The sequence below is a fragment of the Blennius ocellaris genome (assembly GCF_963422515.1).
Source record: "Blennius ocellaris genome assembly, chromosome: 8".
Lineage (NCBI taxonomy): Eukaryota > Metazoa > Chordata > Actinopteri > Blenniiformes > Blenniidae > Blennius > Blennius ocellaris.
The window spans coordinates 23,512,741-23,531,601 of record NC_137657.1 but is presented as its reverse complement, the minus strand read 5'-3'; the positions used below and the strand labels follow the sequence as shown (position 1 = coordinate 23,531,601).

At 43.8% G+C, this 18,861-nt stretch overlaps 2 protein-coding genes across 2 annotated transcripts; both read left to right on the top strand.

Annotated features, from left to right (window-relative positions):
* Positions 1-458: 458 nt before the first annotated feature.
* fzd6 (frizzled class receptor 6) lies at positions 459-12,417 on the top strand. The gene is made up of 8 exons (XM_080500677.1): positions 459-588; positions 1,894-2,307; positions 7,585-7,781; positions 7,868-8,447; positions 8,536-8,955; positions 9,655-9,803; positions 9,892-10,227; positions 10,300-12,417. Exons 2-8 carry the CDS (start codon positions 2,122-2,124, stop codon positions 10,466-10,468), a joined length of 2,037 nt encoding a protein of 678 aa, XP_080356803.1. The 5' UTR covers positions 459-588; positions 1,894-2,121; the 3' UTR covers positions 10,469-12,417.
* Positions 12,418-12,495: 78 nt separating this feature from the next.
* Positions 12,496-18,129, top strand: LOC308133525 (collagen triple helix repeat-containing protein 1-like). Its single transcript, XM_080500941.1, is given in 6 exon segments — positions 12,496-12,717; positions 13,478-13,558; positions 15,531-15,749; positions 15,841-15,936; positions 15,939-16,062; positions 17,631-18,129. Coding segments are annotated over 6 exon segments (774 nt in total). The 5' UTR covers positions 12,496-12,606; the 3' UTR covers positions 17,774-18,129.
* Positions 18,130-18,861: the final 732 nt, after the last annotated feature.

Here is an 18,861-nt window from a genome sequence, read left to right as displayed (position 1 = left end):
CACCATGGTGAAGTTGTCTTGTTAACCCCTTCAGTGCACAGGGATACCTCTTCCTTCGCAGATCACCACCTGTAGACACAGTTAATTAATTTGTAAATGTTAAATATGATTATTCCAATGCAAAGGTTTGTTTTTGCTAAGTAAAGAATGGAAATGGTTTAATACTGATAAATAAGGTCTATTTGTTGTAACTCTTTTCTGTCGTGCTGCGTTCACAGACTCCACGCCAATACCCTCATTATTTCTTGTTATGGCATATATACATTAAAGTGAAAACACATTTTAACCTCATGAGTTGCTCCATTTCCAATTCTAGTAATAGTTTTTGACGTTATGTCTACGTGGAAGTTTTTACACTTTTGTTCAGGGGTTTTGTGGAAGTTTCTACAGTTTAGTCCGGTTGATGAGAATTAAAAAGTCCCACAGTTCAGGCTGCACGCGAAGGCAACTTTGCTTTCGCTAAAGAAAGACGGCGCTCCGGGACGAAGCTGCAACTTCAGCAGGAAACACGCACCGAACAACCCAACAGTGCTCCCCAGACCTATACCCATGCACTTACCTGCTCTGCTGCCACCAGATACGTTGAGGGTGAGTGTTTATGTTTTGAGTTTTTGCCCCTCGGGGTTTGTTTCTACTCTGTAAATTGTTTCGGGGCCCCCCGCTCCGTGGCAGCGGCCGAGACAGGGATGTTGACTGAACTCTCCACCCGAAGTTTGTGTCCAATTTATGGGAAACCACTTTCCTGTCCCTCGGTGCACCGGTTCATACTCAAATACACTTATTTGGGTTTTTTTTTACGAGCTATTAGACCGTAAAAGAAACTTTAAGACGCGAACATGTCGGCTTATTAAACCCAACTCAGCGCTTTTTGTATCAAATGCCGTAATCCCAACTTTTGTTGTCTAATTAGCGCTAATATGCTAATCACATGCTAATAACAGCAGCTGTTTACGCTTTTTGTTTTGGCTGTGTTTACACTTTTTGTTTTGGTCGTGCAGCCTGGGGATCTTCTGTATGAGCTCTGTAAATAAACAGTAGTGTGGTTATATTGGGCAACCACCCGTAAAGCCCGCATCCGGAAGATAAACACCACATTATCACCATATCTTCTATACTCGTTAGATACATAACAGAATACACGTGCGTGGATCAGTAACATTAAACAATAAACTTTTCTAACTTTAATTCATTTCAGAAACATGCTTCATGTTCATTAATGCATTTTTGTGTATGTGATATAAAATAACTTTTTTTTTATTTGACCAAAAGTGCTATAAAAATTAGCCATTCAAACCATAAAGTAATACAAAATACTGACGGTTAAAGTGTTAATACCGTAAACTTCAGGGTATTTAATATGCAAAGAAAATACACATACGTGTTTCTACAAAAATATGTAAATCTCTATGGAAACTGTGTGAGCCCAACCCCTGATGAAAGATGATTACATTTTTAAATTGCTTGGTTTACTTAAAATGTTCACACAGCATCTTAACATTATTAATATAGTATTGTAAGGCCATTATATCTTGCTTTCTGTAATTCTGAACCATGCTATTAGTTTTCTGGAGAGGAAAAACACCAGTCGAGAAGAATTACTTCCTGCCTGAGTTTCTGGTTTCCACTTGCTCCAAATGTATGTAGGTGGAGCGCTGACGTTTTTAATAAGAAGTTTAATGTGCATCAACAAGCTGAGACTCATTCTATTGAATCAGCCTGGCTCTTTAAACATTCCCCACGTTCTGTAAACATGTGTTCACTTTGCACACAGATGTTTGACTCTTATTTGAATTTGACTCATGGGTCTCTAAACAGTGACTCGTTGTGCATTCAAAAATATCTTCCTTTATCTGAAAGGAGAAACCTGGTTGACTTTGATTTTATTCCTTTCAGGGGATTTGGGATTTCCATCAGTGACCCAGCGGTACATAGTGACCGATGAGAACGTTTTGATCAGCTCCAAATCTCACCAACTCGGCTGAGATGCTTCCGAGAGAAGTGACACGTGGGTGACGGTGTGAGCCAGAGGAATTCGAATCTCGGGCTAAAATCTCATGACACGGATCCAATAAAAGAAACCCAATCCGGTTAAAACACAGAAACGTCTGTCACGCCATCACGATGCTGATGCCGGGACCCCTGTTGGCGTCCCTGTTCCTGACGTGGGTAGGATGCTGCGATGCCCACAGCCTGTTCACCTGCGAGCCCATCAAGGTGCACCGGTGCCTGGGGATGCCCTACAACATGACCTTCTTCCCCAATATGATGGAGCACTATGACCAGGATATCGCATCCAGTAACATGGAGGTGAGCGCTCATGAGATCACACACACAGAAAGTTTGTCATTTGTGGGGGTTTTTTTCCTGTTTTTATTTGATTGATGATTTTGAATCTGTACAAAATCACATCCAGCATTTGAAACCATTTCTTAAACATTATTTAATCAATGAAAAATCGTGGTTGCCAGTGGATTATTTGCTTAAATGTTAAAAAGTTAGATTTTTGGAAAGCATTTTAAATCCATGAGGATAAATTTGTAGAGGGTGCTGCAAAAGTGTGTAGTTGTTACCACGCTCACCTTGAAAGCCTTTTTTTCTGCCATAAATTAACATAGACACTGAATCCTGTCCTTAAAAACATACGGACCTACCATCAGTTGGGGTTTTCATGAAGCAATGTTAAATTAGCCAGCGAGAGATAAACTTTCCTTCTTCTGCTTATAAATAATAAATTAAATTGAAGACATATTTAAAACTAATGAATATCTTCTCGAAATAATGCCATTATTCGTGCTATCGTTGGTGTTCAATCATTAGGCTCCAGTCTGTAAATGGCTGTGCCTCTGTGCTTGTACTTGATTGCATGTATTGATTGGACCATAATCACCACTTTGTAATGGATGTCAACAAGCACAGCCCCTCTACAAATCACAGGCAATTGTTTTGTAGCATTTAGTGAATAAATTATTAACCCCTTATTGTTGTAAACAATTGATTGTGTGCTTTTAACACAATTCATCATCTGCCATAGTCAAGGATTTTTAAAAGTCTTCCTATTGGAAAACCACAGTAAAAATCCTTTAAATAGAAAAGTAAATTAAGAAAGAAGAACGTTGTTATTTATGGCGAAAGATATAGGGACAGGTCAGGAGTGAGCAATGATGTTGGCGCAGTAATATCATTGTATGGCGGTAAAACAATTGATGGGCGTCCTCTGTGTCAACTCAGAGGGATGCACCAGGATCAGAATGACAGGAAACAAGGTTCATGTTTTCACACTAATTTAATTTGATACCGTTTAGTCTGCGTAAGCCCAACATAAGTCACCTTATGGCTTATGTCTTATGGCTTATGTCCTGAGGCATTTTGCCTCAGGAGGTCAAGACCTCGTAATGTTATAAAGTCAAACCCAACAATTTATACTTGAAAAAGCACTCAAAAGAGAGCGAGGAAGAAAAAGTCTCTTCTCACAGGAAGAAAGTTGAACAGAACCAGACACGGTCTGTCATCTGCCTCGACCTGTTCAGATATCTAGAATATCCCTATAAAGATTGTTGTTTAGATGTTACTATGATGCGTGATATTTTTAATAGACTTCTGCCAGCCCAACCCTGCAAGTGAGAAGCTCAAAGCAATCATAAGACTTACAGAATAAAACAATCCAAAAACATCACATTTCAGTCGGGGTGAAACGTGCCACACACCCCCACACAAAATGATAATATATATCTTTAAAAAAAAAAAAAGATTGCTGCTTGCTCAATCTGATTGCTATCTTTGTAAAGCCAGCTTGTTTGTATGAAAAATACACACCAGGTATATAACATTACCAGGCGACTCTGTGCTGGAAATGGTTTCATTGTAGGCAGACAGATTTCCACTCCTCACAAAAGTATGCGTACAGGATTTAAACCATATAATCAACATTACAGAGAACTACTACTCATATACATTTTCCTTCTAACCTCCACGTCAGTGACAAACACCATGAACCCACAGTAATAGTGTCAACAAGTTCAATCATGATACCCAGGACACGATGACTGCAGGGAACAGTCGGGCTCTCAGTCCCACTGTGGGCTATTTTTCTGATCGTGAATTCTCTGAGAATCATCTGTTGCCTCAGTCTTGACTCAGACACTCACAGATAACAGGAGTGGAGATGAACATCGAACTGAACGTGGCATGAGCAGATCGTTGCAGCGCCTTTGATTCATGTTTGAATGTTTCTCAGCTCAAATACACATGATTAGCCTGAGTGGGTTGTTAAAGATCTTCCTCCAGGGCCTGGTCATTGATATCAGGTGTACGAGAGCAAAGAAAACATCGGCCTGAAATAGTTCTCGATTGATAATCGTTCTCGAGTCACTGGTCCACTTCAGTGACTGTATTTCTTGCACCTGTCTCACTTTGACTGGGTGAAGCTTTGTATGATTTTATTGATCTATAATCTTGACAAGTTTTCTGAACACAGTGTTTTTTTTTTTTGTGTTTCTCAATCATTGGTTGATTGTGCTCGCCTTTTTTTCAGTCCCAAGTCAGTTACTAAAATGAGGCATGAAGAACAGAGATCTGACATCTTTATTCACTTTAATAGCTGTGTAATAGTTTCTTTTTGCAGGATGAGTTTCAGCATACTTGGACTGTGTATCAGCCAACGTCAGTATCAAGTATCAAGGAATGAGATACACTTAAGGGAACTTGATCGCCTTAAAAAAGAGAGCGAGAGAGAGAGACAACACAGAGTCGAAAGTTTAATAATACACACTTAATACTATAGTAATAGCTTAACTCTAAAGGTTTTTGTGCACAATGCTGTTAATGCACTGATGTAAAATAAGAAAGTTACTGTAAGTAATCACCATTATTGTGTAACATACAGTCTCTATCCTGTGAGCAGGAAGCCCAAATTAATACACAGCTGTTGAATACCTGTGAAGTATGGAAAACACATGAAACCTGACTATCTCTGCCCAATGAAAAGCCATTTTTATTTATAGCAGCTTAACCATAAGCTAATTTTCTTTTTTCAGTTTAATTTAATTCCCGTTTTCAAGATTTTCTGTCACGACTGAAATGCGCTAACTGTGTTTACATCCTATGAAACTATTGTGACTCCCTACTGTCGCCTCTCAGCTTCCCAAGAGCAATCTTGTTGGACTACACACACAATGGGTCCTCACAAATGTTTAATGCGCTTGTTGATAACTGTCTCATGTCAACGTTTGGAGGCTAAACAGGACTGCGACATGCTTCAGTCACTAATCTGCCGCTGATGTTGACAGCCTGTCTCTGAGCAACTGAGACTATCAGGTGACACTCAAATGCTGCGATGGGAAGCAAAAACATTGTGGATATCGTTTTCAAAAACAGGCTTTGTCAAACAGTCTTATCTTTGTGGGGGTTTTTTTTTTTAAATGATTTCATCGCATTATTAGCTAACTTTTGAAGGCATTCCGATCTTAATTTGATTGTTACACATTCTTCTCTGGCTAAATGTCATTTTTGAATTAAAACTTTGCAAGTGCAGTGTATATTAATAAATGCTCCCCATTGGAGATGTGCCTTCTGACCAGGTGTCGCCTTGTGTCTGTCCTCAGCACTGATCTGTGTTTCCCTGGTCGTTACCTCCTGTGTCGTGGCATTCCTCAGGGCCAGGGCTTGAGTTACAGACATTTGGTGTCAGCGTGTCGAGCTTGAACAGCGATCTGTTGAAGGAATCTTTTGTGCTTCATCTTGCCAAAGGTAGAGGCTTCTGATTTCACAGCAACGCTGGCCACGGGCGACTCCAGCGACTCTGTTGCGAGCGGCCTTTGATTTCTTGGAGGAAGGGGAGGGACACACCCAGTCGCACACAAAGAAGGACGTGCATACCACACGGAGTCTTCTCTGTCTCCGTTAATCACTCACTCCTTTCCCCCCCACTCTCTTTCATGCCCTTCACCTCTTCTGTCCAGTCTCCCAGGTGACGGGTTCACTCTCTTTGGCCCGCACTGAGCATACCATGCATAGGTGTCTTTGAAGGCATGCAGTGATTCATCACAAAGCCCCAGCGCTGGAAATCAGTCTGACTCCTGCATTGTTGTAGGCTCAGGCCAGCATATCAGGAGGATTTTCCGGGAGGAGGGTTAACCTTTTTCCACCCTCGGTCCTGGATTCCGCGAGTGTTTGCCCGCTTTTGAAGCTGTGTTATAATATGAAGAGAATGAAGAGGCTAATTGATGAAGTTTGACAGTGTTTAAACTTTAAGGGTCTTAAAAGTTCAAGTAAAACTTGTAAAAGTGAGAGCGTGGTGGGTTGTTTTTTTTTGTAGTGTTAAAGGTTTTTACAATAACTGCTGCAGAGTGAATAAAGGTCAGACTGTCGATCCACGGGGAGCTCGCAGTCCTGGACCTCCACAGGAGAGGAACAAGGGCGCTTACTGTCAAGAGAGGGCAGAGCCCAGGCCCCTGAGGTATGGGCCTACTGCCAGACTGGCTTTCAGAAGAAAGAGGAGACGGTGAATAGTGGACTGTGCTCTCTTAATGTGTGTATAAATATTAGCAGTTTAGATTGACAGCAGTTCGACTTGGGAGTTCGACGGTAGTTTCTCAAGTGGAGTCCTGTGGTTTGGTTCGAATACTATGGGAATGGTGGGAATTCGATGACGCAACGGCAAAACGGCACAGATACTAAAAATTAGATGGTTGGAGTCATGATCTTTGATCAAATTATTTTCTGCTCACAAATCCACCCATATTTGGCTTCCATCCTTCCAGCCTTCTTGGCCCAGCCGTCGCCGTGCGTTTCCGAATGTCTTCACTCATTTCCTGCCACCTATGTGTGCTCCCTCCCTCCTCTCTCAGTCCTGCCGCTCCTGACCAGGGTGTTGAAACAGAGGAATATGGTTTCCAGCCAGTGAATGGGAAGCTTTGTGTGAGCGCTGCAGCTTAACAAAATAGAGCCCAGGCTTAGTGTAGAGCAGTGGTTCTCAATCTGTTTTGACATGTAACACATCACGGGGCCTCTTCTTCCGCTTTTGCTTGAGCTCATTTTTACAGAATTAAGAGATCAATTTATTCAGACGATAAGAGAAGAGCGGTTGGGGTTTAAATCAACAGGGTTTTATTTGGCTTTGTGTTTTAATGACTGCTTTGCCATATTAGTCATCTCACATCCTGTTTAGCTCCATTTGCTCAAAATAAATTGTTTAGAATCAAGTTGTTAAAGCATGCAGGCATTTACTTCAGTGCAATCTTGGCAGATTTATCAGTCCAGGCAGAAATGAGAAAGCGGTAACATCCCCAAATTTTGTAGCATATTTAGATTAAGTCCTCAGTTTGAAGTCATTGAAATTGCATTGGTTAGTTACCTGCTGCAGATGTTTGTTTGGGGAACATCACAAAATAAGAATTTTAAAATGATCCCACTGATCTAATAGTTTTTGCAAGCTCCTCACTTTTTATAAATTGAGCAGGAATTGGGTGTGTCTGAGCTTATGTAACAAACCCATAACACTTTAAACAAGCTCTTCATTTGTGCAGAGTTTGCATAAAACAGTAATTGGAGCTATTTTAGAACAAACTGTCTCCACTCTGGTTCCAGCCATTCATGCCCTTGGCAAACCTACGCTGCTCTCCTGACGTCCACGACTTCCTCTGTCAAGCCTTCGTCCCAGCATGCACCGAGGACAACAAGGTGATCCGTCCTTGCAGAGAGCAGTGCGAGACCGTTCTGTCCGACTGCAAAGAGAACATCCACGTCTTTGGCGTCACCTGGCCTCCAGAGCTGCAGTGTGACAAGTAAGAAAACCTCAACCGATCACACACCAGAGCGCCACACATTGTTCTTTTAAGTGATGCCTGTCCTTTCATTATTTCTCCTCCAGACTGGATCCGTGTTCTCCTCCTGATGGTTTTTTAATTCCCGCCACCACTCCAATGGCCTCCCCCTCCGCTAAAAGAGACCTTGGCTTCTGGTGCCCGCTGCAGCTGAAGACCACTCCAGGTCATGGCTCCTCCTTCCTCGGTGCCCAGGACTGCGCCCCACCTTGCTCCAACATGTACTTCAAGCCCCACGACATTGAGTTCGCAAAGACCTTCATTGGCGTGTGCTCCATCATCTGCCTGGGCGCCACGCTGTTCACCTTCCTCACTTTCCTCATCGACGTCAAGCGCTTCCGGTACCCCGAGCGCCCCATCATCTTCTACGCCGTCTGCTACAGCGTTGTGTCGCTCATCTACTTCGTCGGTTTCCTGCTGGGGAACAACGCGGCCTGCACCAAAGCCGGCACTCCGAGCGGCGTGGACACCGTGGTGATGGGCTCTCAGAGCAAAGGCTGCACGCTGCTCTTCATGCTCCTCTATTTCTTCTCCATTGCCGGGATCGTCTGGTGGGTCATACTCACCATCACCTGGTTCCTGGCTGCCGGACCCAAGTGGAGCTGTGAGGCCATTGAAAAGAAGGCGGTGGGTTTCTTTATAGTTTTACTAGCAGGAAGGAAGATGCAGACGAGACTTGGAAGAGTGATTATTGTCACGGTTGTTGTGTCTTCAGGTGTGGTTCCACTCTGCAGCCTGGGGGATCCCCGGCTCCCTCACCGTCATGCTGCTGGCTCTGAACAAAGTCGAGGGAGACAACATCAGCGGAGTTTGCTTCGTAGGGCTCTACGACCTGGACGCCCTGCGCTACTTTGTCCTGGCCCCGCTGTGTGTGGGAGTCATCGTCGGCCTCTTTCTGATCCTGGCAGGGATCATTTCTCTCAACCACGTCCGGCAGGTGATCCAGCACGACGAGCGCAACCAGGAGAAGCTCAAGAAGTTCATGATCCGCATCGGTGTGTTCAGCTGCCTCTACCTGGTCCCACTGGTCACTCTGCTAGCGTGCTACACCTACGAACAGAGCCACCGCAGCACCTGGGAGAACACCTGGATCAACGATCGCTGTCAGGAGTACAGCATTCCCTGTTCCTATAAGGTACTGCCGGTTTGTCTCATGTGATGAATGTGCTAAGGACTCACGTGAACATAATGTTAATAGCATAAATGTACTGATTTGTCTGGTAGGATTCATTCCAGGTTCGTGGCTTGTTATAGTTGAAGAAATAAAAGGCTGCTAATGAAGACAAATAAGGGAAAAAGTAAAGCATTCTTTAAATATTTGAAAAGCTAATCAAGGCTCAAGATCTTTGGAGAAAATAGCAACCACAAGTTAATGAAAAGTGAGATGGCAAAACTATTTGCACAAAAATACCTGCGTTCAACAAGAGACTCCTTTCTTTCTTTTGGAGATAATTAAATTTTACATAGCTGTTAAACAATGAGACGTATTTTAAAGAGTGCAAAACTAGTCCATAAATGAATGTCTGTACCAGAGATCATTTTGGATGTTGATATTGAGCTTGCCCACAATTTTCAAACAATGTGATTAACTTCATGTTTGAGTAAATTCACTGAGGGAAACTCTGTTCTCACCAGTTTTGACCCGGTTTGCATGAGCTTTCATCTCCTTCATGCATAGTTCATCAGCCAAAATGACAGTGAGGCCAGTGTCAAATTACAAGTAGGCCATGCTGCATGTAGGTTGAGTAAAATGACGTTTCGCAGACATATTGTGACATTTAAAATTTAGAATTCCTACTTTCTAAACTCCCATCTAACTCTGTTTTTGTTTTAGACGACGGAGCACGACCGCCCGGACCTCACACTCTTTCTGGTCAAATACCTGATGACGCTGGTGGTGGGAATATCTGCTGTGTTCTGGGTCAGCAGCAAAAAGACTTGCTCCGAGTGGGCCTACTTCTTCAACAGGACCCGCAAGAGAGAGTAAGACCACATCCGCTGCCACTCGATCCCGTGTGGATCCACAGCCGCCGAGCTCACGTCTTCCCCCTCTTGTCCTGTGAACCCTCAGTCCGATCAGCGAGAGCCGGCGGGTGCTGCAGGAGTCCTGCGAGTTCTTCCTCAAGCACAACGACCGCGTGCAGCACAAGAAGCAGCACTACAAGCACAGCTCGCACAAGCTCAAGGTCATCTCCAAGTCCATGGGCACAAGCACTGGCGTCATGCCCACCAACGCCTCCACCGTCACCAACCAGGGCACCTCCGCCACGGGCAACCACGTGCACGAACACCTGGACCGGGGCACGTCCAGCCGGGGCTCCCGGAGGGAGGGAGGAGAGCGGCGCAGCAAAGGGGGCAGCTCCAGTAAGGTCAGCAGCCACTCGGGGAGCGTGCACCGAGTTGAGAGGTAAGCGTCCGTGGAAGAGATCCCACCCTCTGTGTGTAGCTGCCACTGATCTGTGACCCGTCTGGGTTTTAGGATGACCCCGAGGAGCGAGCCCTCCGACGCCAGGCAAATTCCCGTCGGGCCGCAGCCGCAACACCCCGCTTTAAATCCATCGCTCACCAGCAGCATAGAGGACCCAGGCCACCAGACGCTGCACGAGGTGCCGGAGGAGAGCAAGGAGCCAAAGGACAGCAGCTGCTGAGACACCGGACCACCCTGCAAAAGCCACCATTCATCTATTCGTCCATCATTCATGACGCTTTCACAAAATCTGGCTCATTTTGATTGATCGTTAGCTACGTTCCATAGAAAACATAACACGCCTCCAGTGTTTCACATGTGGTATGTTGGACCAGGTGAAGTAGATTTTAAGTGTTTTATAATCCACCCAGCTGTATCGCCACCACCCACAGACACGTTTATTTACATGTGTCAGGTTGACTGAGGTGTAATGCCTGCTTACAAACAAATGCTATATTTTTTATAAATAAGTTTGTTTTTTTTTACTGTAGAGAGTAAGTTTCTCGCTGGACTAGTCGTTACACTGGGAGTTTTGTCAAAACGGTTCATGATGTTGCCAAAAAAAAACTGACCGCCAGGACGTCGTCCTGTGGTGAACTGTTTCTGAAAGTCGTATTGTTCCTCCAGGAAACTCCTGCATCACGTGCCACTTCTCCAACTCCTCTGATAAAAGGCACAAGCTTAAACGTGATACAGTTGAATCACAGAGAATGATGAATGTTGATTTTCTTGTTAAAATTTTTAATTTTTCTTTTTTTCTATGATCTCTTTTTTTTACTTCTGAGTTATGCTGCAACTGTCTTCAAAGATGTATCCTGACAGTCCGGCTTTGTAGTGTCTTAAAGGAATGCACCTCCGTTTCAAATGTCTTGGAGTGAAAAGGAGTCCACAGATGTTTCACATGTGGTGGTGCTGGTCTTCCACTCCTTCAATCCACAACACAAATCAAACAGGCTTTGCACTACATGTCATTTAAAAGCACAAACCACTAATACGTGATCATTCATGATTACTCAAGAGAGGATTGGGACGGTTGTTAGGTGGTTATTTATAATATGTGGATCACAGACCTCCACTTCATTTACTTCCCAAACATCTTTTGTGATTGATTTGAAAAGTGTCTTGTTGCTCCGCATCTTTTAGTGTGTGTTTAATGACTTTTTTTTTTAATACTCCAGAGTCACAGCACAGTTCCAGTAGGATGAATTATAAGGGAATCATTGACCGTTTGTAATTTTTATATTCCACCTTTGTGGATGGAATGTTTGACTATGATCTACCTAGATCTAGTGTATTGTTCAAGAAATGCTCGATAACTGGGTTTCATAAAGTGTCGGCTGAGTCTCCTCTAGAGGGCGCCAGAGAGCTTTAGTGGGGGCACAGCTGCTGGAAACGTCTGGGGGGCAGGGGGGTTGCCTTTTCCAAGCAGAATCGGTGTGTGTGTGTGTGTGTGTGTGTGTGTGTGTGTGTGTGTGTGTGTGTGTGTGTGTGTGTGTGTGTGTGTGTGTGTGTGTGTGTGTGTGTGTGTGTGTGTGTGTGTGTGTGTGTGTGTGTGTGTGTGTGTGTGTGTGTGTGTTGAATAAAGAAAAATAGAGGATACATCTACTGATTATTATACTAAACCACGTCTTCAGAACTGCAACTGTCCATAATGTAAGTTTAGCTGATTACTATTGCAGCAACACATCATCAGTAGGGTAAAACTAACCAGTCTCACAATGGTCTTTTTTACAGTAAGAAGCGTATCTGCTGTAAAATGACTAAACTTACCTTTTAATAGAGATAAACGATTGAATCAGCTTTAATACTAAACCATAACAGTTAATGCTAAGCAACCGGGAACGGTTGGCCTTTCCCCTGCATTGTTATTATTATTATTATTATTGTTTTTTTACTTTGGAGTCATGATACAAAAAAGCACATTCCTGACGTGAGACTTCTATTTCCGCCAAAACGAGTGATGGGACTCATCCTCTCACACTTTGAAACCCTGTTATTCATGCATCCATCTGAAACTTTCCTATTGTATTTTTTTTTTAAGTAGCTTTACCCCCTCAAAAAAATTAAGAAAAAAGCGCAAATGTATCGGTGCAGTTTTGTTTTGATACAATACAGAAATCTAAAACCTTTGCTGTGTGTATGCAGTTGATTTCTTGGTGGATTTCTCTCACACGGTGATCCGGGGTGGGTGTCGAGGGGAAGTTCTCCTTCCCTCCTCTCTCTGCGCGCTAAGACGCGCTCCGCCTCGGACCTGCAGCGCACCAGTCCTCAAGTCTGGTGTGGAGCAGCGCACTTCAGCCCCTCAGGCCAGTGGTTAGGATGTCTCCTCTCGTCGCGCGTCTGCTGCTGCTTGTCTGCTTGGCTTTGCCGCTCTATGGCGTGGAAAAGGTGAGAAATAGAGGATACCGAAAGGATCCTGACGCCGACAAGGTAAGAAAGGTCCGGCGACACGTGGATTATAACTTTTAGTAAGAGGAAGACATTTGGATAGAGTTTTCACTAAATTGATGCTTGCTTGGATGTATATTTATTTTAGTATCATAAAGTGACTTTTATTGTCTTTTGTTGTTTTACACATTATGAAAATACATGAGTATCTTTAGAAGTGATTTATTCACTTGAGCTTGTGGTCACCTTTTTTTTTTTCTTTTTTTTTTAAATACCGTCCAGAGGTTTACAATTACCTGTTTGGAAATCTCTATTTTTATAACTTTTGTATTGTCAGCTGGTCCTCTGTTATTCCAGAAAGCTAAAAATTCCCAAAACAGGATGTTGGGGTCTGGTACATTCTGTCTGTCAGCCTTTGTTATCTAAACCACGTTCATGTGAGTTTCAGTTTGTTTCACATAGATATTTTTCCATCATGTTATTTATTCTAACCAGCTTTCTAATTCCCCATCATAACATGATAGACTATCTTTGTTTAGGCTTGTGTAACTCTCTTCACTGTTGGTGGATCAGGAATGAGGGAACAGAGTGGACATACATTTCTGTCCTTCAATGAAAGTGAAACTAGTGTTTATTTAGCCCCAGTGCACCCACCTCCTCACCCCCCCCCCCCTGCTTCCTCTCTCCCTCCGGGACTCCTATAAGTCTAGATGTCCCCACTTAGAAAACCACTGATCTCTACAGCTCCTCATTACTCCGCCACAGCAGAAGCGTATAATAAACATGTAACGTCTGTATCTAGTGCTCTGGAAATGATGCAGAAAAGCCCAACTGCACTAGACACTCTGAAGAAGGACGAGCCGCTGCTTATTTGAACAACATGGTAATCATAAAATCCTCCTTTGCATCCTTCCCGAACGTTAAAAAGCCTCGGCTGAGCCTCACATGCCCGCTCTGCATGCCCCCCGTCAGAGCTTCAGGCCTTCTGCTTTGGTGTTGACTTAATGCATGAAATGCGAGCGATTCCACAGCGCTGTGAGGCAAAAAGGCTGCCTTTATGCTTCCAGGTACAGTCGCGGACTGTGTGATACTGATTCTCAGCAGGGCCGGAGTGTAATTCATGCAGGCAGGCAGCACTGTTGAGGCAACAGCAGTCGACTGGAAGCTAATATACAAGTCGGCTGTGTGGCAAAAATGCACAGAGGCTCCATTCATTCGGCCGCTTTTCGAAAGCGCCGGATAAAACCCAACCCCCTAATCAAAAACGACGAGACTTTTCCTCACCGACTATCGGCCAAGCCCGAAGACGCATGCATCCCTTGCATCATTTCCACATTCTGCCACCTCTAAGCCAGAGGCCTGGAAATCTGCCCCCCCCCCCCCGCGCAAAGACAAATCCCAGCTGTGCTGCATCACATCCATACCAACCCACAATCCACTAGTCTACATCACAGACTTCTCAGTTTCCCCTCTGAGATGATGTCAGGTCTCGCATCTCCAGGTCGCTCCAAAATTATCCCCTCAATGACTAAAACAGGCCGTCGCGCATCTGCTTCGCAGCTGCTAACTTTAGAATACTGTAATTCTCTCTTTTAAGGCATTTTTCAGATTCCCGTCATCTGAAAGTCGTTTAGAAATTTCACCTCAGGGACTCAAGATGTTGAAACTGTTGCAAAAGCGCTTTGTCCTCCTCTCATTCCTTTGCTTTTTGGCCACGCGCCCCCCAATAACTGCTCCACAGCTGCATGCTGCTAAGCTAAAGGGCAGCAGTGATCCGACAAAAACTCAAACGCTTTTGGCATCGCTTCAGCTCGAGGACGCACTTCTGCGTGTCCAGTTTTTTGCTCCTGTCCGAAGAACGACCAACAGATCGCGCCAGCAGCTGACCGCCACGCTGCAATCAGCTGCTCAAAACGACTCTTTCAATAAACAAACACCATATGCAAGTCTACATGGGTCTTCATTGTGTCTATCTCTGTTTGTGGTTTGGCAAGCGTCTGCGTCCCCTGTGTATATGTGTGTGTGTGTGTGTGTGTGTCTGTGTGTGTGTGTGTGTGTGTCTGCCTGACTCAGCTTGAGCAAGAGATGTGGCATCTGTTTAAACATAGCAGGCTTCAGCAGGACAGTGAATCAGAAGTCTGGTCAGGCGCCTACTAATTTTAAGCTCTCGGTTCCTCATTAACACATGATCCGCTTCGTGGCTCCACATGTATTGCTTTGCTTTGGTATAGATCAGTGGTTTTAACAGTGTGGGGGCGGGCCTCTCCTTGGACGGGGGTGCCAGAGAGGGGTGCAGATTAGATTAGTACTTTCTTGAAAACCTCCAAGATCTACATGACAGTAAAAGTAGAAGCAGTTGATGAATAAACATACATATTAAACAAAATGCATGATTGCAACGTCCTCCTGTTCGCCCTGATGAGGAGGTGTCCAGTCTGATTGCTGATGACAGTGTTCACTTTTAAGCCCCTAATTCAGACCATGCTGGGTTTCACTTTAAAGGGGGGGGGGGGGGGGGGGGAGGGGGGGGGGTGATGTGGTTGGAGCTCTTCGAGGCGGGGCTCGTTCCCCCACACGTTGAAAACCTCTCGTAAAGGTCGCGCCTGGTTTCACACGTTATTCACAGTACTGCCTGACTCTTTGTTTGGATAACTTGTAACTGAGGTATGATCTGGCCTCGGGGGGCCTGTGATGGTTGGAAGGGTTTCAGCGTTTAGCTGTCTATGTAGCATGCAGTCCAAACAGTGGATTTAACCCACAAGGAGGCAGAACGACAGTCTAAAATATGGGAGGTGGATTACAATAGATTCTGCTGATGTTGCTGTATGTATTTTGTTTTATCGCGTCTTTTCCAGCTTGGAAGCTGCTTGCAGGGCCCGGCGGGCACCACAGGCAGAGACGGTAACCCCGGAGCCAACGGCATCCCGGGCACACCGGGCATCCCAGGCCGCGATGGGCTCAAGGGTGAGAAAGGAGAGTGCATCAGTGAGGTGTTTGAGGAGCCCTGGAGGCCCAACTACAAGCAGTGCGCCTGGAACTCTCTGAATTATGGCATCGATCTGGGTAAAGTGGCCGTAAGTATTTCCTGCTTTCTCTGAGCTATTTCAGTCGCCACAGATACGATTCTCCCTTAGGTGAACATCTTATTGTAACACTGTGTCCCAGGACTGTACGTTCACCAAGCTGCGTTCAGACAGCGCGCTCAGAGTCCTCTTCAGCGGTTCCCTCAGACTCAAGTGTAAAAACGCATGCTGCCAGCGGAGCGGTGGTACTTCACGTTCAACGGAGCAGAGTGCACAGGACCGCTGCCCATAGAGTCCATCATATACTTGGACCAAGGAAGCCCAGAACTCAACTCAACTATCAACATCCACAGGACGTCTTCAGGTACGACTCCCAACTCTCCAGCTGAGCGTATTTTTCCAGATTCAGCAGTAAAGCGCTGAGGCAATGGAGTAGAATCCCCTTTTCAATGTAAGCATAAAATGTGGAAAAGTAGCGAAACAAAAGCTACGATCACAAAACTATTCTCTGTCCCTAATGTAATACTCAGATGGTCGGGTAAAGTCTGTGAAGTCTAACCCTAATGGCATGAACCAAAGCTAACTGAAGCCAGAAGGCTGCAATTAATGAGCTGCTTCAAAGGCAGAGACCAGAAAAACCAAACCTTAACTCAAGTCGAGAGGACGACCACAAGATGCCTGTTCGCACCAGATTATGGCTGTTGCAGATGTTAATGGAAAAGGGATGTTGGATTTTTCTTCAGCGGGCGACAAGAAACTCTATCTTTTAGCCCCTTTTGAAAAATATTGGTTTTGCTCCTACGTCAATGCTATTAGCCTGCACACACAGTCACAGACAAAGGGACGAACATTCAGGGAACATTTTCTGCTTTTGTCGACGGTATTTAATACTTCTAACACACCTTGATTGGGAACGTTCTGTCTTTACATTTTAATTTGACATACTAAACTTCTATCACGATTTGATGCAATAGATAATGTAATAAATTCAATAACCACAAGCTATTGTTGACTATCAAACTGTTCATTTCTTTCATTGACATTTGATGCATTTAAAAATGTCTCTACGGTTGGTTAGGCTCACATTTTAAAAAAATCTGCGAGTTGACAGCAGCTCCATTAAACATTGTTTTTCCACTATATTCTCACTTGGCATGCTAATAACTGCTTCACTAGTACTAATATAATGTCAGGCCTCAAATAGAATGACAGCATTTATTTAATATTCTATCAAGACTTTGCAGCTCACACTGTACCTATACTCATTAGAATAGATTATTTTTGCAATTTAACATGCGTATATACTGAATTAACCAGCAAAACAGCCAAAACGTAGCCTATCTAGTACCTCTTTGTGCCACAAGATGGTGTAACGTGTATTTTTAGTGTCTCATCTATCCTCGGGCCAACAGCAAATATTAGATAGAAGGAAATATTTGAATAAAGTTCATGGCAACTACTAACTGAAAAGTCGGGAATTTGTTCGCTGTCACACACAGCAGTGCTAAAATAAGTGAAAAATGAGTAGCGGCAGGATTGAGAACATTTTAATTTAATTAAGTTGTCAACTCGTGGAGAAGTGAGTACTAGAATTAAAAATTAGTAGTTCTTATATTTATTTTCTAAGCTGCACTAAGTAGCTGCTGACGGCAGCCCAGTGTTTACAACACAGACATGACGGAGCTTCTCATTTTCCCCAAGAAAGAAAAGACTTTTGAGTGGTTATCAGATTGCGGTGGAGCCTGAAAAGCTTCGCTCCCTTAAAAGGCTTTAGAGCAGCTCTCTCTGTGCTTGTTTTCCATAAAGTTCACCGCTGTGTCAGAGAACAAAGCAATTAACAATTTCCATCCTGCCGCCCGGTATGGGCGTTCCCTGAAATTGAAATTCATTTGCACTGTCCTCCCTGTGTTGTTTTGCCCCCCCCCCCCCTAGTTGAAGGGCTGTGTGAGGGCGTCAAATCGGGCCTGGTGGATGTGGCGGTGTGGGTGGGGACCTGCGCTGACTATCCAAGAGGTGACGCATCCACCGGGTGGAATTCTGTATCCAGGATCATCATTGAGGAACTGCCTAAATAAGAAGGAGGAGAAGTGGTATGAAAAGGGAGCACCCGGTTTTGGGAGTGTAACCGAATGTTATCCGGCCCCCAGAAATGAGCAGGTCTGTCCTGCTCAGGCGTCACAACATCACGGATGGGAACTTGAATGTTTTTATTCTCTGTAAGTACTATTCTGGGTCGCCAGCCTAAAAAAAACAAAACAAGAATACTGTGTAGTAGTCTGCCAAAAATACATTTTGTACTGTACCTTGCCATGGATTCTGTGAGAATTACTGTATTTTCACTCCGTCAGTGTTTCAACTATGTACTCGTGTTACCTGATCAAATGCAGTGTTACTATTAAAGGTTTTTTTTTTTTTGTCGTTAGAATAACAAGCAGGATGTGTCATGTTTTGGAAATTCCCAAACTTCCACATATACAATATGGTGTGTGATTGAAGTGGAGCGTGAGGAAAGTTCCCAGGTGGGAATATCCCAGTGGTGAGTTGGAAGAAACCGCTAAAAACACCACAAACATCTATATAAATATACATAAATGACAATGTTCTCATGCTTGTAAAGTCAAGCACCCATACAGTGCTGACAGAAAGTGTTCACGGTGCTTACCATTTTTTTTTTTTTTTACATTACCATCTTATTCCAAGATGTATTAAAAAAAAAATGTCCACTTCAAATTTCTACACACAATAAATCACAATGTGAAAGAAATCAGGTGCTTCCTGTTTTCACTGGTCATCCTTGAGATGTTTCAACAGCTTTGTTGACAACTGGTTTAAAACATCCATAAAAATTTTTTTAATCATTTTCATCTCATTTGTGATCACACTGATGAATGGTGACGCTATGCTGTTTGAGTTGTACTGTTTTTGTGAATGCAGTAAACTGGAACCTTTGGAACAGGTCACCATGTCATTTTCCAGCAACTCCAAATGCGACAAACTGTTTTATTTGATTCCACAGAGCATTTCCATCACCAATTGAAGAAAAAAATATATATATATCTATCAGATTTAATGTATTTACATACATAGAGCATGACTGAACAAGGAGATTTTATAACAAAAGTTATAAAGAAACACATTTAAGATGAAGTATCAACGTAGGGAG